This window comes from Carya illinoinensis, chromosome 3, assembly GCF_018687715.1.
Source record: "Carya illinoinensis cultivar Pawnee chromosome 3, C.illinoinensisPawnee_v1, whole genome shotgun sequence".
NCBI classification, from domain to species: domain Eukaryota; kingdom Viridiplantae; phylum Streptophyta; class Magnoliopsida; order Fagales; family Juglandaceae; genus Carya; species Carya illinoinensis.
This window is the reverse complement of record NC_056754.1, coordinates 56141270-56160899: the sequence shown is the minus strand read 5'-3', so window position 1 is coordinate 56160899 and position 19630 is coordinate 56141270. Positions and strand designations below refer to the sequence as shown.

General features: G+C 36.6%; 1 protein-coding gene across 1 annotated transcript; it reads right to left on the bottom strand.

Annotated features, from left to right (window-relative positions):
* Nucleotides 1-1453: 1453 nt before the first annotated feature.
* On the bottom strand, nucleotides 1454-14927 carry LOC122305512 (GBF-interacting protein 1-like). The gene is made up of 10 exons (XM_043118095.1): nucleotides 14461-14927; nucleotides 12914-12957; nucleotides 11916-12021; nucleotides 11396-11525; nucleotides 10947-11305; nucleotides 10662-10850; nucleotides 8460-8856; nucleotides 6425-6722; nucleotides 4166-4657; nucleotides 1454-2321 (listed from the first exon to the last, which is right to left on the bottom strand). The coding sequence occupies exons 1-10, from the start codon at nucleotides 14621-14623 to the stop codon at nucleotides 2025-2027; spliced, it is 2475 nt and encodes an 824-aa protein (XP_042974029.1). The 5' UTR covers nucleotides 14624-14927; the 3' UTR covers nucleotides 1454-2024.
* Between the last annotated feature and the right edge of the window lie 4703 nt (nucleotides 14928-19630).

Genomic DNA, 19630 nt, shown 5'->3' with positions numbered 1-19630 from the left:
ACAAAAGCATTGGTCTCAAAAAACCCCCCAAAGAAAAAATAAATAAATAAATAAAATTAAAGGAACATCTCCATCAGTCATCGTTCCTCACACTCTCTCACTGATAGCCGTAAGCGATGGCTGCCATGCCACATCTTTCCGTGCTCTCCTCTTCCCTCCATTAGACTTGGGATTCCCACTCTTCCTAGAGCTATGCCCAGCTTCCTTACCTTTCTTCTCTACCACAGAGGGATCAATGCCAGCGAACGTCACATGCTTTTTACGTGAACTTCTCTTCCTATTAGCAGTATTATTAATAGAGGTGCTACTTACATCTCTTGAAAACCCAATATCCCAGTGTAGGTAAATTGTTTCATCTGAGATATCATTAGAAGTTTGTGACAAGTAAGAAAGCCTAGAATTATCTGTACTAGGTTTCCGTATCCTTCTCTGAAGCTTCCTCACAGTGCGGCGAGGGACAAGGAAGAATTTTTCACCCGGGCTCAGGATCTCATCCGGTCTGACTAGTGAATCCCAGGGTCGTCGAAAGACTTGCGGTCGAGCAAGCAAGAATGAGGGATACTTCTCCACAATCCTGATTGCAGGCATAGCCATGTAATAGCATTCTACGATCCCGCCTCCATGAACAATTTTTAATGCGGTAGACAATCCCTCCTCCCCACTAGCCGAGGCTGGCTTAGGGGGCCTAGGCCGTTCGAAGAATGTGAATTTATGAACTTTGAGGAACTTCTCGAGCATGTTGGATATGGCAATGGCAGTTTTTTCCAGTTGGGAAAGATTTTACCTTCATACTGAAAAAGACGACTCTTTTAACTTTCGAGACATCGGTAAATTCAAGAGGCACGAAGCTGTGAGAGACTTGGCAAATCTAGTCAAACGTAAAGATAACATCTAGGCAGGCCTGCAAAGGAGAATCTGTAGCGAATCCTTTTTGTCACGTAGTTGACTAGTTGTTGCTAATATTGTCGTTATTGAATAGGACATTAAGCCTACAGATTAAACCTAAAAGGGGGGCGATGCCAACAGTAATTTGTACCTAGAGTCTGGCAGCCAATACTTTCAATACCCTCAAGGCACAGCACGGCACAAGTCATCCCTTTGGATTCTCAATATATAATTAGTTGCCAACCAAACAACAGGATCCAGACATTTACAGCTTCATGTCCAATCTATTGCAATTTTATATACTTTTTAAGTAATCAAATTCCTCGACATATTTGCAAAAGAACTCGCACTATCTCGCACTTTTGTCCTTGAGAGAAGCTTAGCACGTTTTCAGAGTAATAATAAAATTAAAATAACACCTTTAAACACAACTGGGCTGCGCCTACAACAGAAAAGCACTAGATTGTCAAGTTTTGCGCTTCTACACTCTCTCTCAAAATCCTATATATACCAAGCAAGCATCCATGATATATCAATCAAGTAAAACAATTAACATGTTAGCGTTCGCTTTTAACAATACAACAGTCAACATAAATCCTTTGCTTGCCATCAAAATTCACTTTTACAGGTACGACAGCAGAAGGACGAAAGAAAGGAATGGAAAAGTTTCTCCAACAACCTATATCTTACCTTCCAAGAACCTTTTAAAACCTCAAACATCAAAGAGAGAAAGAATGAAAGAGACTCCCACCACTCAACAGTAAACTCTATAGTTGAAAGGCTTAACTTAAAACATGAGGGGACGAGGAACTATTCAATATGGGGAAACGGTGAAACCATATAGCAGCAGCTAGAAGAGAAGACCTACACATGACTAACTTGACTAACTTAAAAATAGTCAATATCGGTTACATGTGGACAGCACCTTATGTCCTCAACCCAAGCAATCAGAAGACACTACTGCTATAACTTTGCAGCCTCCTTTACTGGATTTCATACCAAAATCCAGTCAACATCGTATCTTCTGGATGTGTCCCTCCATCCAAACTTGTGGGATTCCCCCATAAAATCCTAAGATTGGACTTGAATTTCTTGTTTTTTATGTTTATAAAAAAGAAAAAAAAAACTCAACCCATGTTTCAGTAGTTACTTGGCCAATTGATCTGTGCTTGTTGGGGCTGCTGATAAACACTACCGCCGGGTCCTGCCATATCAACAGCTCCAGCCATGGACTGAGACTGTTGCAGAAGTGGGTGAACCATTGCTGCCGTTACTGCTTGTGCAGGGTGATAGACACCAGGAAAGGTCCCGTGGCCAGCCTGTGTTGGGGTGAAAGTCATGTGCTGTCCCTGAGGTGGAAGGTTGTAAAATGAACTGGTCGGTATGCTGGATATGTCTCGTCCAGGTGCAGAAACCCATACAGCCGAGCCTTCACTCTGAAAAAACAAAAAATATACATGTGTTGTAATGAAAAAAGAAAACAAAAAACTTGGATATCAATCCTGCATAACCATCTCACAGGCAAACCAACAGCCCACCACAAGACATCAATGAGCATACTTGGGCACTACATTCTCGCTACCAACTCTCATAAATGAACAAAGATTTTATACATTTTAATTTTTTATATTAAGCATGTAGGAAGAATCATACACTTGCATGTTTGATCTAAACTGTCACCCAAATATAGAATCCAACACTACCACAGTAACCGCCACATCTATGCACCATGTAAAACTCCCCCACCCCAAAACACAATTTTAACACGACCACCATTAGAGTTGTCATAGTTTGAACAAGAACTTGTTTTATAGCTTAAGGGGTATTTTTGTAATTCTGTTTCAGCTACCTAGTATAAAAACATTTGTGCAGACGGAATAACTTCTTTTTCAAATTCCCGTTTTTGTCAACTTTACATTTCAACCATTTCCATATCAACTGTTCATTGTTAACACTCCACATCACAGTGCCCCAATCTCAAGTGCTGCTACCAACTCCTCATTTTAGCATCAACACAGTTTGTGAGCATTTGCCATTATTTTTAAAATTTTTAATTTGACAGATAAAGGTGCAAGGAGGTCCAGCTTTCAGATATTGTTTCCACTATCATAGTACTTTCTCATTTTAAAACAATTTTTTCTAATGAAACTAAGCCCTTTCTTATAAGATAAGCTAAGCTTTATTAATTAGCAAATGGCACTATCCAGGTACAAAGGGAGTATACATCAGATGCAACTGAGTAGAAAAAGTACGAGATCAAGACAATGATGAAATATAAAGCTAGAGATACATAGGTGAGCAGTCATCCGGGAATAAAGTGTACTAAAAATGTAAGCATTGAGGTTCTCTATTTTCCTTAAGCTATCTTCAAGCTCCCCCATATGCATCACATTAACCAGATTGGAATCATTTTTCATAAGGTTTCACCATGGTGACTATTGAATTGTACTTTTCCGCACGGTAATAGGCCTAGCACATGCTTAGTCATCACCCAATCTAACCCAAATAAACCAAAAACAACTTGCCACAAAGTGCTAGATATCTAGCAGTGTGAGTAATTTCCCCTTCCTCTTGCATATGCAGCACCATCCCATTACCACAATGTCTCGTTTAATTTTCCAAGGTTAGTATATTCCCTAGCGAGTCATCCATATAAAGAAAGCCACTCTCAAGGGGCCCTTACTCCTCCAGATGGGCTTTCATGGATAGGTAATATTGTTATGAGGGATCAATGCACCATAGAACACTTTAACTTCAAACACCTCTCTGTTTGAAACGGCACAAATGCATCTTGTCTTCACCCCCTATCTCAAACAAGCGGAATGCAACTTTTTTAAATAAATAATGCAGAAATTTAATTAGAACTGCACAGGGGCACAACCCAACTACCTAGGAGGTATACAAAATGATACGCCAACCAGTGGTATGCAACTGAGCATAAAAAGAATTGAAAAGGTCCAACTCTCAGCCTTGTGCCACTCTAAATTCCACTTCCCAAAGAGACCCATAGCTATAATTTTTAATCCAAGCAATGTTAAGATGACTTTTCTCCACACCACACATCATGCCAAAACTTTATCTTGGACGCATCTCCCACCCCATCTATGTTGTGCCGGGAAAACTGCCCCCAAACAGTAAGAGTATTAAAATGTAACATGATAAATGAATGTTTAAATAACATTAGGTACTCTAAAATACCTATTTATTTAGAGGGGGGGAAAAAAACCCCCATAATTGATGAGTGACAGGAACTAAAAAGAAACAGGAAATAAAAGCTAACCTGCTGCCCACTAATGTATACACTACTCTCCTTGAACTGGGACGCGGTAAGATCCTCATTACTGGTTGAGTTTCCTGCAGTTGCAGCAGAATTGGGATTATAGCCAGCTGGGGAGGAGCCATAAGGGCCATAGCCACCTGGCATTCCAATGTGCGCTGGATTTCCCGTGTTAGTTCCCGGTTTGTATTGTGGAAGTGAATATTTGATCCCAGTGGCAGCTGCAGCTGGTGGAGCGGGATATACACTACCAGCAGGAGGCTGCTGAGGAAATGCGCCATTGCCCAAATATTGGTGGATGGCTTGTGGTGGACCATAAAATGGAGAAAAATAGTGGGTATATGGAATGTAGTTTGGAGGATAATGGGATATATGAACCCCAGCAGGTGGTCGAAAGACGGGAACTGGCTGCTGAGTCACAGCTATTGAGCTTTGCATGAGCCCCGCAGCCTGAGTCACCAGCGGTGTTGGACTTGCTGTAGATAAGACACCGCCCTGCAAATAAAAATACAATAGAAAAAAATATTTAAAGGTACACAAATATCAAAATCTGTTCCAGTGCATGTTTTGAAGTAAATATCTTCCACAAAGGATCAAGAATTTGAATGGTTATTCCAGTTCAAAATTTATTTCCAGTAATATTAGCGATCAGCATTATTTTCAGCAATACAATAATGTTCTTAGAGTAAAGGTTGCAGTTGATCCCAGTACTGTTATCACAATCACACCTGTAGGTGCAAAGGAATGTCATGGACTCATGGGTACATGGCCAAAACTTGTTCAAGGCATGCATTTCTGTTATCATCGAAGGTGGTAGTCTCCACCACATAAAGGGCTTACATAAACCACACCAATATCGATAATTTTTCCTGTCATGACTTCAAGGTGCTATTTGCTATGACCAAATTGGCTGAGATCGTTCCTAAATATTATTGATTGGGCCTAATTATGGTCTCTTGAAGAATTGAGCAGCAAACTTGCACTAATCGCCAATCCTATGATTATGGTGCTATTAAACCATAATCAAGTATATCATGCCTTTTTTTATATAAGTATGAAACTTTATTGAAGTGAATGAAACTAGGCAATGCCCATGTACACAAGAATTATACAAAATGAGACCTAATTACATTCTAGAAAGCCGAAAAGAAGAAAAAAACTCATGAACATTCCCTCCCTTTAGTACAATAGCAGAAAACCACTGAACAAGAGAAAATGCAAAGAAATTCCAGATTTCCCCTACTGCTTGCTCCTTGTTGGAAAAGGTGCTTTTGATAAGGGTTAATCTTCCCCCTTTTGATAGACAAAGCTGCTTCCAACCCAACAATTGTGTCTCAACCTTTTCTACAACACTGTCCCAAATATTCTTAGCTTTGAAAGATGCCCCCAAGGGAAGCCCAAGATATTTCATAGGAAGGGAAGCTACTCTACAACCAAACAAATCCGAATCCGCGAGAAAGTTAATATTCCTCACTTCCTCCACCGAAACCAACTCCAACTTTCCCAAGTTAATATCATGCCTTTTCTTTTATGAATATGTATACCATGCATTATTCTATCATCGAAAGTAAAAACTGATTAAAAGGAGCATAGAAATATATTCTTGGAGGTACGTAATACACACAGAAATCATAAATAACCAAATCGAGATGCAAAGATTTATGCAAACTCAACAAATTGATATTCTCCAGCAAGATACTGATAAAAATCAGAAGTTTTTTCAACGTAAATTATAAACTAAGGTGCTTTATCAATGTAAACCTATTGAGGGGACTCGGAACTTGGCAGAGCCAATACTACAACATCCCCAGTGTACTTGGTGGCAACCACAGGAGAAGGGAAAGAAGAAAGATGACCATCACTACCAACACCCAAAGCAATAAGATGGCACAAAATAGCTCAGATCAATCAGTTCTAGGACCAATAGACAGAAAGGCAACTAATAACCACCGTTAATTACTTTTAAAGCCTAACCTAGGGTCAACCAAAGTAGTACAGAACTTCAGAAAACAGTATTAACACTTTTCTTATAGGTGAAATCAGCACTAACATGACCATCATCGCATCAAGTTTAAATGATAAGCCAAATAAATCAGAATGTGTCACATTTTTTTTTTTTTATAAGTCGTGTCACATTTAATGAACATGTTCAATTTTGAGCTTACAGGGAATTTAAATTTGTGGCTAGAAAAAAAATTGAATGTAAAATATGTATGGCTAGATGATCATATAACAAAGGTGAATGGAGGTTTGAGGACTCACAACAAAGCTTGGAAGACGGGGAACATCACGTGCTTGAGACTCAGAGTTTTCGAATGGTGCAAGCTGAGTCCCTAACATTGGAGGCACAAAACCAAAACTGTAGTTTGGGGAAGTATGAACCCCTGGGTATTGATGGCCCTCAGGTGGCAATGCAGTTTTCTGCTTGGATTCATCGTACTCCTGGATTGCATTGGATGAGACATCATTACCAGGTGATAAATTTTCTCGTACATTTGTAGGTGATTGCGGGTGATCAGGATAATCTCCCTCCTCAGCAGTTGCCAATGCATTTTGATTGCTGGATCCAGCGACATAATTAAGTAAAACGTGAAAGATGAAATTCAATATAGTAGAATATGCATGCAGAGTACATTAGAGGTCAAAATGCAAGGACCAAAAATGAGTTTGGTTCTCTCAGTTACAAATGGTACACTATTCAAATACAGAGTAATTTGGGCTCTTTATAATTTCCCCTTTTTTTATAGTTAATAAGAGTTTTATTACCATAAATAGGCATAGCCCAAGTACACAAGAGGTATACAAGAGGAAATACCTACATACAGCAGCTAAGAAGAATGAAAAAACTGGAAAAGTTTCAACAATTCATCACTATTCAATACAAAAGCCTTAGCCCAAAGACACAGTTTTGAGAAAAAAAATCCCTAATATCTTCCAATGCACGTTCTCTATCTTCAAAACATCTCTCGTTCCTTTCAAGCCAAAGGCACCACATCAAGTCCCTTCATTACAAAATCCTAAAAAGTGCTAAAGATGCAACCACATCAACAACCAAATTATGCTGGGGGCATGATGACCACCCAAGACCCCTAAAAAATAAACTCCACCGCCTGGCTTCAAACAAAAATTGGGAAAAAAAATCTCTTTGGCCCTCCTAGAATATTTGAAAAAAAAACTCTTGATCTTCCTAAAAAATTGAAGAGCGTCTTCTAACTCTATCCATCTAAATTACTTATAAAAAATGTAACTCCATCAATCTAAATCCTTAGGTTTCTACAAAAATCTGAAAAAAAGAAAAACAAAAGTTATCTTATTTTTTCTTCTAAATGCCTTGGCCTCCAAGGTCTAAAAAACAATATCTACCCAGACTTTTAAAACCAGGAAAAAAAAAAAAAAACACTCCTAAAAATTTTAAAAGCTAGAAGATACAACTATTAAAAGTTAGTATTATTATTTCTCACACATGCCCGCATTCATCCATGACCCAGAAAACCTTAGGTCCTTATTAAAAAATTATCAATGGATACATTAAAATACTGAATAATCAAGTTACTACAGTACTTCACCACTACAACCACTTCTAAGATGGTTACGGGCCTGTTTGGGGTTGTGGCATGAGTCTTAAAAAGTGCTTAAATAGTCTTAAAAGCTCTTTAATGAAAAAATTAGGTTGTTTGGATGTTACATATTAAAGCACTTTTCATATCAAGTAAGCTAAAAAGTACGTTTAAGGAAAAGCATCAAAATTGATGTTTTTTCTCAAACGTGTTTTTCCCGATAATGCAGAACGTCTTTTGAATTTTAAAAAGACTATTAATGGACAAAAATACTCATACAATTTTCAAATAATTAAAACTTTCAAACTTTCAAGAATATGGTCATAATTTTTAAAAATTCAAATAATCGTAATTTCTACATCAGAAAGCACTTTTTAAATTTGTTTCCAAACAAACGTAGCATGTTGGAAAGTGTTTTAAACATATAGTTACTGAAAAATGCTTTAAACATATAGTTACCAAATAGTAAATAACTTTTTAATAGTAGCCAGTGTACTTAAACTATGCCTATATTTATATCAATGAAATAACTTATTACTTATAAAAATAAAAAAAATAAAAACCTTTTAATAGTAGAATTTATTACTTAAGTTATAAACTATAAGTCTTAAATCTATAAGCTATATTTCCTACCACAATCCCAAACATGCACTATATCAATGAGAAAACAAGTCAAAGCTTATTCCAAGGCAATCTAAACTGCTAAGGAGTACATTAAAACAAAGTATTTAAATTCAAACCTTGAGGCCTGTTCCTCCACAGTTTCTCCAACATCCTCTGAAGCTTCAGAAAGAGATGTAGAGCTCTTGTCAGTCTCAGGACCACTGACATAACTTGTAGTTACTCCAAAGCTACCAAAACTTCCAAAATTCAACTTGGTCCTTTCAGATTCAGGGACATGGATATGATTCGGAAGTATAACAAGTTGACGCTGTGGAAGATGTAACTCCTTTAGATTCTTCTGCAGCTTTGAAGTTGCTTCTTCCACATCAAGGACACAAGTTTCAGGCAGTGTCTGATCAGTAGCTTCAACAGAAACAATAGGAGCCTCAGATGCAGCAGCTGCACCAGCTGTTCCAGAACCTTGAACAACATTAAAATTTGTTGGCTTTGGCTTCCATTCCTTATTAGAACCAACTGTTGAAGACAGAAATCATAAACTTCTCTTAAGTCTTGAGAAAGTCAAATCATATTACAAATTTCTGACTAATAATTAAATAGTATTGAATACGGAAAGTAGGGCTGTAAATGAACCAGTCTGTTTGATAGCCCGTTCAGTACTCATTTGGTTAAACTCAAATCAAACTCGACTCGTGAAAAAAAAAAAACTCGTTCGTGAAAGCAGATACCCGCTCGATTTGTAAATGACACATACCCAACAAAACTCGACTCAATTCGGCTTATATACATACACCTATGCGTGTATATATGTATTAGCTAATAATATAAGCATACCACTTTTATAATTAAATATATAATATGTATTCTAATTACTTATGTCTATATAGTGAATATACTTCATAGGCATATTTTATAATTTATATAATAATTAGTCGATAAAATTTAATAATTTCATATACTAGTATGTGGGAACCATATATGAAATAGATATATGCTATCATATTAAGTGTATATATTAATAATATATGTAAGCATATAATATATTGTTATTTAGGATAAATACCAACTAGTTAGATATTAATTATTTATAAACTTCTTAAAATTTTATAATTTAATAGAGGTTCTATTGTTAGTTGTATAAATTCAATATTAGTTCTTTTGTTTATTTATTTAATTTATTAATTATTAAATCTTATTCCAAAAAAAAAAAAAAACCAATTCAATCTCGAGCTCGAGTTGAGATTTTAGCTTATCGAGTCAAGCTCGAACAAAGAATAATAAAAAATCTCGAGCTCGGGCTCGGGCAAGCCAAAAACAAGCTCGGCTCGACTCGATTACAGCCCTAACGGAAAGCGTAATTAGCCCAAAGATTGGAACATATCTAACTTCCTAATATTTAAATATCCAGGAAAATTGATAGGCATATTCCTAAGAAATGGAATAAATTCATTCAAAAAATCAACTAGACAATGAGACAGAAAACAGATGACAAAATAACAGATTATGGAGGAATAAAGCGCCCCCCAAAGTCTTTTCTTCACTTGGACAGCAACCTTGGGTAAGTTCTTGCAAACTGATAATCTGCGAAAGCGCCAGGTAATTATTTCAGATTGGTGTTGTATGTGCAAGAAAGCTGGCGAGACAGTGGATCATCTCTTGTTACACTGTGAGACAGCTAGAGCCGTGTGGAGCAAAGTGTTCGGTCGATTAGAGTTAAGCTGGGTGATACCGGCTACAATGGTGGAGTTATTGGCCAACTGGACAATTCTAGGTGGTACTTCACAAATCAAAGCCGTTTGGAAGATGGTAACTATATGCATTATGTGATGCATATGGCGTGAACACAATGAGCTGATTTTCAAAGATAAAGAGCGGACACTAGAGGAGCTTAGATCTTTATTTTTCCGTACCTTATTTCTTTGGGCTCTAGCTGTAGATTTTAATAGCCTAAATTGTCATGATTTTCTTGTTTCCACTATTACGACTTAGATAGGCCTTCTCCTTTGTATACCATCTTGAGTACTTGGGTTTTGCCTATCCATTATTAATACTACTGTCTACTTAAAAAAAAAAAAAAAAAAAAAAAAAAAAAAAAAAAAAAAAAAAAAATCTAAGCTTTGAAACAAACAAACCACCCTTTTAACAGAACACATGCAATAATAAAATACACTCATTTTCATTAATCCTTAAATTTTTTTTGTTTGGGAGGAGAGAGAGAGGAGGGGGGGAGGGGCGGGGCAAAGGGTTCTGGTTTTGCAAACTAAAATCCTTAGAAATCTCATAGAAAGATTGTGACAAAAGAAAGTTTCCACATTATATACCTTTCTGAGGGCCAATTATTTGATGTGACCGACTGTTGTAATTAGATGAAGGCCGAGTAACCAATGAGCTGCTATAATTTAATGTAGATGAAGGTTGTGCAGACTCAGCAAGCTGACTTTTCGCTGCTCCTCGGGACTTGCTCGGCCCCTTACCTTGTATGGAAGAGCTACCAATCTCCGACTCAGAGGCTGCTATGTCAGTCATTAAGAAAACCTAATGGTGTTAATCTAATCTTTAATAAATCAAAATATTGCATTGAGTACAATTTTTTTCAGAGTCCTGACCAGCATTTAACTTGTTCTCAGCATGGATAATTTCATTTGGTTCACCAGGAGGTCGATTGCTGCCTACTTCACGTTTAATTGCACCCGCAGCACCTGGGAGCCGTGAATCATTAGATGGAACCAGTACAGGGTCCAAGGATGAGAAACAGATTGCTGATGAAGAGGATGGTGTTGTTGACACTGAGCAGTTACTGGAACTTGGTGAGGGCTGCCCATGCGAGTCCCTGGTTGCAAAGGTAATGGTAGAGTTTTTGTTTGCATAAGCAGGAGGCGGTGCAGTGCCCAAATTAGTAATAGGAACAGAAGATAAGCCTTCTTCAGTACCACCAGAGGGGCCATTGGCAATCACAGGTGCAGAGCTGCAAGGGATATTTAACATGAACTATAAACTACAATGCCATTAACCTAACGAAAAATAAAGAAAGCTGGACTTCGTAAACCGTAACCACCTTGTTACCAGACTTTTATCTTTAGTTTTTAAGTCCTGAGAAGTTGGTAAAGATTCAATGGCAGCCTTCTCTGCAGCTTGGTTGATTCCATTCTCCTTTCCAGGACCAGAATTCCTACCATCGCCAGTATCTGGAAAGAGGCCAAAAGAAGCCAGTTAGCTTAGCTGTTCTGACATATGACTGAACCCAATGATACAATAATCTGAAACAGCAGAGAGGCAAACTCCTCCGCCCCACAGTGAGGCCAATAGCACAGAAATATCTTTCACACAAAAGTAAGCTAGTAATACTCAAAGGAAGAGTATATTTGTAGATACTTTTTTTACAAGTAATCAGAGGTTATATTAAAGACAATTCAAAAGGTAGAGCCCGAGCACCCAAAAAGTAAGTAAAAGAGATACTTAACAAACAAAGACAACTAATTGCAACAAAATCAACCCAAACGTATTAAAAAGGAGTAAGCTAATGAGTATTCCACCCAATAATCCTAAAGTAAGTCTTGGTTTGAAAGAATTTTCACCATGTGACACGTGACGAGGTGCAACATTCACTCGACCACTCCTACCCCCCCGCCCCTGCACGTCAGGCTTCCATCGTGGTTCTGCAGACTCCTTGTTGTATGGATTCTGCCAAAATATAAGATTGAAAGTAGAAACCTTAGTAGAGCTAGTATCTGAAGAAAAACATAACAAATACTTATCACTATCCAAACACTAAGCAAACAATATCATAGAAATATACAAGCTGCTGCTTTTAGTCACGAAATTATAGAACCTAACAGGAAAAAAAGTTCCTACTCACTTCTCTTTTCCCAACAAACTAAAGACACAACTATGTTGGAAGACAACACTTTTCATCACCTTCTCTTCAGATACCCTTACCCAGTAAAACAAAATGAATTGGAAATAAAAACAAAACAAAACAAATCAAATAATACACAAACTTATTCTAGCCCTTTTCATTGCATAGATACTCCACCTGTATAGATTACGCTTTTAATTTTTCTGATCGATTGTTATAGAACTTTCTTTTTTAATACTTTACTCCGTTGGTTGATTGTAACTGATTTTAACGGTATGAACTTTCATAAATTTTTTGTATCACTAGATTATCACTAAATGCATGAACTTTTATAAATTTATTGTTTCCCTTGTATATGTCCTGGGTACTTGGGCTCTTGCCTACTCTAAGTATTAATTACAATTTTGTTTACCAAACTAGGTAAAAGTGCATGCAATTGAATCCACAGCATTCTGCCGTGTCTGCTTGTCTGTGGGGTTGGTTGGTGAGCCATTATTTTTTATTACAGGCACTATCATTGGATAAAGTGGATGGGCATTTTCAATCAAAGGTTAATGACTAACATATGTTTGCACCAATCTGATCAAAGTGATAACTCATGTAGGTTTGATAGCTCATGTCACAAACCTATTAAATCAGACCTTCAAATATGCAAACTCAAAAAGTGATACATTTCTATTGTAACTTATCAAAAAACTTACAATAGAAATCTCTTACCTCTTTTCTCCTGTCACGTTTCCGTTTGACCTCATGAAATGTATCTGTGGGACATCATATACACATCCCAACTTGGTCAAAAAGGAAACGAAAAGAAAAGAAAGCAAGAAAAAAGAACATGTTATATGGCCAACACTGTAAACATAATTTATTAACCATTCAAACTATGAAGTGCATATCAGATGAAAATTAGGTAAACATAACATGATGCAAACAGGAAACCATAATCTGCCAACTGCTTGCTTGAATCAAGAATCCATAAGAGATTAACAAATGTTTTTACTAGATGAAAACAATTTTAGTAAGTTTCTAATACAAAAATGGATCTTGATACTTACAAGAAAAATAATGGGTCTTGATATATGGTGATACTGCACTATAACAAACCCGCAACAAATTGAAAACTTAATAGTGGACCACTTCATAATTATATACAACACAAACCACATGTAAAACTAGCAGTCTCCAATGGATTTTTTTTTTTTTTTTTTTTTTTTTTGGGATAAGTAGTCTCCAATGGAATGTTTAAACCAAACATCAAAAAAGTGCTTTCTCTGAATAACTACAATACAGACTCTTGCGTGAAGTAATCAACATATTCTCTCCCTTTTATAGTTCTTGTGTAATTGGCATGTGTGCTTGGATTGCGCATTTTGCCTTTTTGATAAATAATTATTACTTATAAAAATAAATAAAGCAATCGACAAAATGATTGATAAAAACTGAAAAGCCACCAATAAAAAAGAATTCTTTGAACTAGATATGTTTTGCAACCAGAACCATGACATGTCACTAAGAACACTAAAGACTGCAATTTAGTGTGGCTTCTAACAAAAATTCAGTCATCATGACAACGATCAATTTGGTTGCTAGAAAATGATCATGAGTTTAGGAGGTAAAACATTGAACATAGATTTTTCATTTTCAGTAAACTGTTTGGGCAGAAATCACCACTTCACTAGAACAATAGATAACGAAGTTTCTAGATTTGTTTCACCTTCTTCCTTGGGATTCTGAGCAAAAGCATGTAAATTAACTTACATGATTTCTAGCAATAACGTGTTTCTAGAAGAACATGTATTTGGAAGCAATTCATCAGGACCCAACAATGACTGTAAAATAAAACGCCATTTCATAACTTATTCCTTGCTTTATAAAAATCAAACATACCAATCAAACTATTGATATAAACCCTTAAAAGGTCCAAAATATGATTTCTACATCCAACGAAACAAAAAAAAAAGAGTTTTCCTTCCTGATATAGAAAGGTGTCGAAAACATAAAGACGATATCAGAATCTCCAACCTAGCCTTACAAAAAGTAAACCAACAGTGAAAACCCATCAGAGCAAACTCAAAAGATTCCCACTTCATCCACAACCAAACCTTAATCAAGCCCAGAATCAAATCGAACCCACTACAAAACAACACTAAACCAACACAACCCAGAAGAGAAAACACGGAGCCCCCACACATGGATCGCAAAAGAAACATCAAAACACGACCAGGATCAAAAATCCGTGCAAGCTGAAAAAGAAGCAATCGTACCCTGAAGAAGGAGCTTCTGAGCTGTCTCGTTGGGATCCATAGAACATTCTCTGAGCATTGCGTGAATCTCCTCCTCACTGTGATTGTCCGTGATCTCCTTGATATTCTGGATCATTTTCCTCACACTGCTTGGGATTGGAACATTGGACCCACCACCGCTCATCTTGGCAACCTCAGAGAACAAACAAACAAAAAAAAACCCGCAGAGAATATATGAATATCTATATGTGGTATATTATGAGTCTGTATTGTGTACAATTGGAGCACGAGAAACAGAGAAAACCAGAGAACAGAAGGGAAGGGGAAAATGAAGGGATTGTTGTGGGTGGTACTTGGAGAGGAGCGAGTATGGAGAAATTTGGAAGAATAGAGAATAATTTTGTGGGTTTTTGAATTTGATGATCTATGTGAATATAAGAGGAAGAAAAAGAAAGAGAGAGGGGGTGGGGGGAAAGAGGGGGAGCAAAATGAAGTGTTTTTGTAGTGTAGGGCTTTTTCATTTCATTCGTTTTTTTTTTTTTTTTTTTTTTTTAATATCTTTTCTTTTTCTTCACCTTTTTTTTTTTTTTTTTTTTTGTGTTCTTCTTTTATTTTCTCTTTTCATTCGACTTGTTGCGTAAGTTCTTGTAAGCTTTTTTGTTAGTTGAGTTTATCCTTTGATTCTTTCGTTAGTTTATTGGGAAATGTTTAAGAATGTCGGCATAGAAAAGAGTTGTGACAAGTTCATGAAATGAACACTAGTCTCATACATTGGAGATCAACTTTTTACTATATACTATTACTATTTAGCATCATAATTTCAATTTATAACTTTATTAATACATTATTTTTCATCAAAGTTAATCAAGTTTTGTAGGTGTAAATTAGGAGTTTATAATTTGATAACATAGGGATATTTGGGAATCGAATCTTTGTACTCTCAACCCAAATATTTTAATTTTTATAAATTAAAACAACTTTTCTTCTTAATAGCGACCATGGTTTACTTTTTAATGTAATATGATTAAAAGGCCAAAAGGGAAAAAAATAATATTATTCAATTTTATACGTGACTAGAAGGTGCACTTATTAATTTATACATGTTGCTGTAAGATGGTGCCGTTTAGACAGTGAGTTGATATGAAAGTTAAAAATTAAATAAAAAATTATTAAAATATTATTTTTTAACATTATTATTTTGATATTTAAAAAAGTTAAATTATTTATTATATTTTATATGAAAATTTGATAAAGTTATAATGATGATATCAGATAAAACGCTCACATGACGAAACACTATCCAAAAATGACCTGATGATAAAATGAGATGAAAGTTGAAATACTCTCACTGTCATTTTTGTTTCGAGATTTCAAGTTTTTGTTGTATTACAATTATTGTCGTATTATGTGTTGCAGTCCAAATTATATATTTCAGGGTTCTAGTTTTGTGTTCCAAATGCATACATACACATACATATATATATATATATATAAATGTGTGTGTAGAAAATGATAATATGACTATTAAATGTGTCCATCAAATATATATGATCATTCATTTTTTTTCTTAATGGTTGAGTAAATGACTATTAATGAAATTATATTTTTTTTATTTTTTTCTTAATGGTTAAGGATGTTTAAAAGATATTTAAAGAAAAAAAAATCCATTTGTACTAGTATGCATATTTGGTAAACAAAGACAATTGAGTCATAGCAAGTATAATAGTTTCAAACTTTTTGAATCTAGCATCCCTCAAACTTGAATAGATGCAATATGCAGAAATTTATAATTTTTAATAAGAAAATCATAAATAGATTTTTGGTTACATTTTTCATGGGTTTTGGATATAGCATAAGTTTTTTCGACAGTCTTAACATTAAACTCATTCTTAAAAGCAGACTGAATCTAACTAGTTTTGTAAATAGTCTTAGCATCAATCTTAGGTGGAAGGGATATTTGTACCCTATAGTAATCAAGTGTGCGTGTGGATTGTGTGCTTGTGTGTGGTATTCAATTGAAATTGTATGTTGTAGGAACTCAGCTTGGACATAGATACAACAAGTTCTACAAGCATGTAAAGGTATTGTGCCTATCTTTTTACTAGCCTTTTCTCATTTTCTCATTCTATTTTTCTTTATTTGTGGTATTTATTCAGTTGAAACTTTATCTGGGAGGAACTCCAATTAGGTGCTATTTTTTATACAAGTAATACACTACAAGGAAAAAAAAAAAATTTCTCCATTATAGACAATAATTACAAGGAACATATTTTTTGGCCTTTGTTCCATCATAAGAAGGTGCATGAATTTTGCTAGAGTGGCTAAGTCCAACATTCTGATGGCTTCTTCAATAAGGTATAATTTATGTATCAATGTTATTTTTGAAATTGTATTTTTTTTTTTAGTATAACATAGTCTGCTTCAATAATTTTTCATTTACTAGGAAATATTTATATTTATGTTCATTTTTAGTTTTCTAAAAATTCTAATTTTTTCTTCATTTCTCTCATCTTCTCCCATTCTCCACTGCCGCTGTCGTCATCGTCATCGTCGTCATCTTCTCCTTATACTCCTTCCTTTGCTTCTTCTCTTTCCGCTCCTACTCCTACTCCTACTCCTACTCCTACTCCTCCTCCTCCAACTCCTACTCCAACTCTACTACTACGCCTTCTCTTCATCTTCTTCTCATCCTTCCTTTACTTCTGCTCCAACTCCTCTCCTAATCCTACTCCTACTCCTACTCCTACTCCAAGTCCGTACTCTCTGCTATTAATTTTCCTTTGGTTTTGGGTGGGTGTTCATATCCGTGTGAGTGGGTGTGTAAGTGTGCGTGCTAATTAACGTGTGCACATGGGTAGTGTGCTTGTGTATGGTATTCAATTGAAATTGTATGTAGGAGGAACTCAGCTTGGATATCTACTAGTTTTACAACCATACAAAGGTATTGTGCCTTACTTTCTACTAGTCTTTTCTAATTTTCATATTCTATTTATCATTATTTGTGATATTTATTCTGTTTAAACTTTATCCAATTAAGTGTTTTTCTTAATACAAGTAATACTCTACAAGGCAATTTCTTCTTCTTCTTCTTCTTTTCTCTAGTATAAAAAATAACCCTCATTTTAGCTAAGAAATAAAGTCAAGAAAAGACTCAAACTTTTAAGAGGAAAAAAACTTGGATTCCTAATAAGAGAGAAACTCATAGTCCTAAAAGGAAAAGGTTTCTAATTAAACTCATATCATTCTAAGGAAATAACATCTATAAATAACCTACAGTAGGTAACAAATACTTAACTTGATTTATTTCACCTTCTACATACACTTACCCTTATATTATTATTTTGACTTTGGCATCAAAGTTTTCCCAAGGCAACTAGTGTCGCCGCTTTAGTTGTTGCAAGTCATCCATGAGGTTGCTGGTTTAAAACACATCCTTATAGTGATACCATCAGTGAGATCTCTACAAACTTCAACGTAATTTTTACATATCAACCATTACGCGATCACATGCAAATCGTGATCCAGAAGCAAGCATGGCGAACATAGAACAAGGTTGGCAAAAGCTAAAGAAAAACTGAAGCAGGCGATGGCAGTTGTCGAGCAACTGCAAAAAAAAAAAAGAATGAAAAACTGAAACGGCAGAAAAACAGTCCCCCTTTTGTCCAAAACAGGCAGGTTGAAGGAGACGCGCATAGTGCAGAAGGCGTAAAATAGCGAAGAGATAGAGAAGAAACAGCTGCGCAACAAACTGCGCAGTCTGATTGACAAGTGCAAGGAGATGGTAAAGAAGATGGGTGGTTCCTCTCCAATGGAGCAGCTGCTTACCTGTACAAATCTTCCTTACAACGAGGAAGTTATGGAGGTATCCCTACCGTCCAAATTCAAAGTGCTGTAGATCGACTTGTACAATGGATCCAAGGACCCTATTGATCACTTTGAAAATTTCAAGGCACATATGATCCTTCACGGCTTCCCCGAGGAAGTGGCTTGTCATGCTTTCCAGCTGACGTTGAAATGGATAGCGCATGGCTAGTTTGGGACTCTACATCCCAAATCCATTGTAAGTTTTGAAGAGTTGGCAAAATAGTTCCTTACATAGTTTATGATAAGTCGAAGGCGTCGTATACCAACTGCCTATCTGCTAACCATAAAATGAAAAGAGGGAGAATGCTTGAAAGCCTATCCTACACACTTCAACAAAGAAGTGCTCACTATGGATGACCAAAATGAGAAGATCACATTGGCCGCCCTCCTAGGAGGCATTTGGCCCCAAAGACCATTCATGGTAGAGTTAGCCAGGAAAGCTCCATCCACCTTAAGGGAGTTCATGGATCGAGCAAATTATTTTGTGAATGCTGAAGACACGTTGCAAGCTTTCTTGAGGCCGAGGAGGTAGGAAGCGAAGTCGAATAGCACATAGACTTACTAAAAGAGATTAGGAAGAAGACGAATCCAAAAGCGAGCATGGTAAAAACAAAAACGAGAGAGAGAGAGAGAGAGAGAGAGAGAGAGAGAGAGAGAGAGAGAGAGAGAGAGAGAGAAATAATGTTGGAAGCATACTGCACATACACGCCCATTGGCGGGCAACAAGGCCAACGCCCCTTGGCGAACAACAAGGCCCATGCCCCTCGATGGGCAACAAGATTTGCAACCCTCGATGGGCAACAAGCAGGCAATTCCATGGAGAAGGTTACACGCAATAGCGACCAAAGTTTCACGCTTCAAAGCTCTTGGTCGCCTCAAGTGACCAAGTTATGGCGACTGACATACAACACCTCACCAACCTTAATGCAAGCAATGACTCTCCAACATCACATTGCTAAGCTATGGAAACCAACGTGAAACACCTTGTGGCGGGCAACAATTTCACCAAGCAGTTCATAGCCCATGTTGGGCGATGATTCATGACGGGCAACTAGTCAAGGAGAACAACCTTAGCATGGCGAACAACTAATCGTGGTAAGAAAGAGCATCTGATGGAACAATTATGGTCAATGAGGCCCCAAGTGACCGCCAACCAATTAGCTGGTCAGGAAACGGGACGCCGCGAGAGCTGCATGACCATCATTTACCACGGCAACTACAAATTGAAACCATGCAACTCGGTTGCTATACCTTATTTAATCAGGACGGGCTACACCTTGCCAGCCTCACCCAAACAACTCACACAACCCTTGGCAGTCGCCGACAC

What these genes read in the sequence shown, in the direction of transcription:
- LOC122305512 (XM_043118095.1), bottom strand. Translation starts at nt 14,623, where the DNA reads ATGAGCGGTGGTGGGTCCAATGTTCCAATCCCAAGCAGTGTGAGGAAA. An exon ending in TCAGAAGCTCCTTCTTCAGG is followed by an intron (nt 12,958 to 14,460) that starts GTACGATTGCTT and finishes GATGTCCCACAG; the next exon opens with ATACATTTCATGAGGTCAAA. An exon ending in GATAAAAGTCTGGTAACAAG is followed by an intron (nt 11,306 to 11,395) that starts GTGGTTACGGTT and finishes TATCCCTTGCAG; the next exon opens with CTCTGCACCTGTGATTGCCA.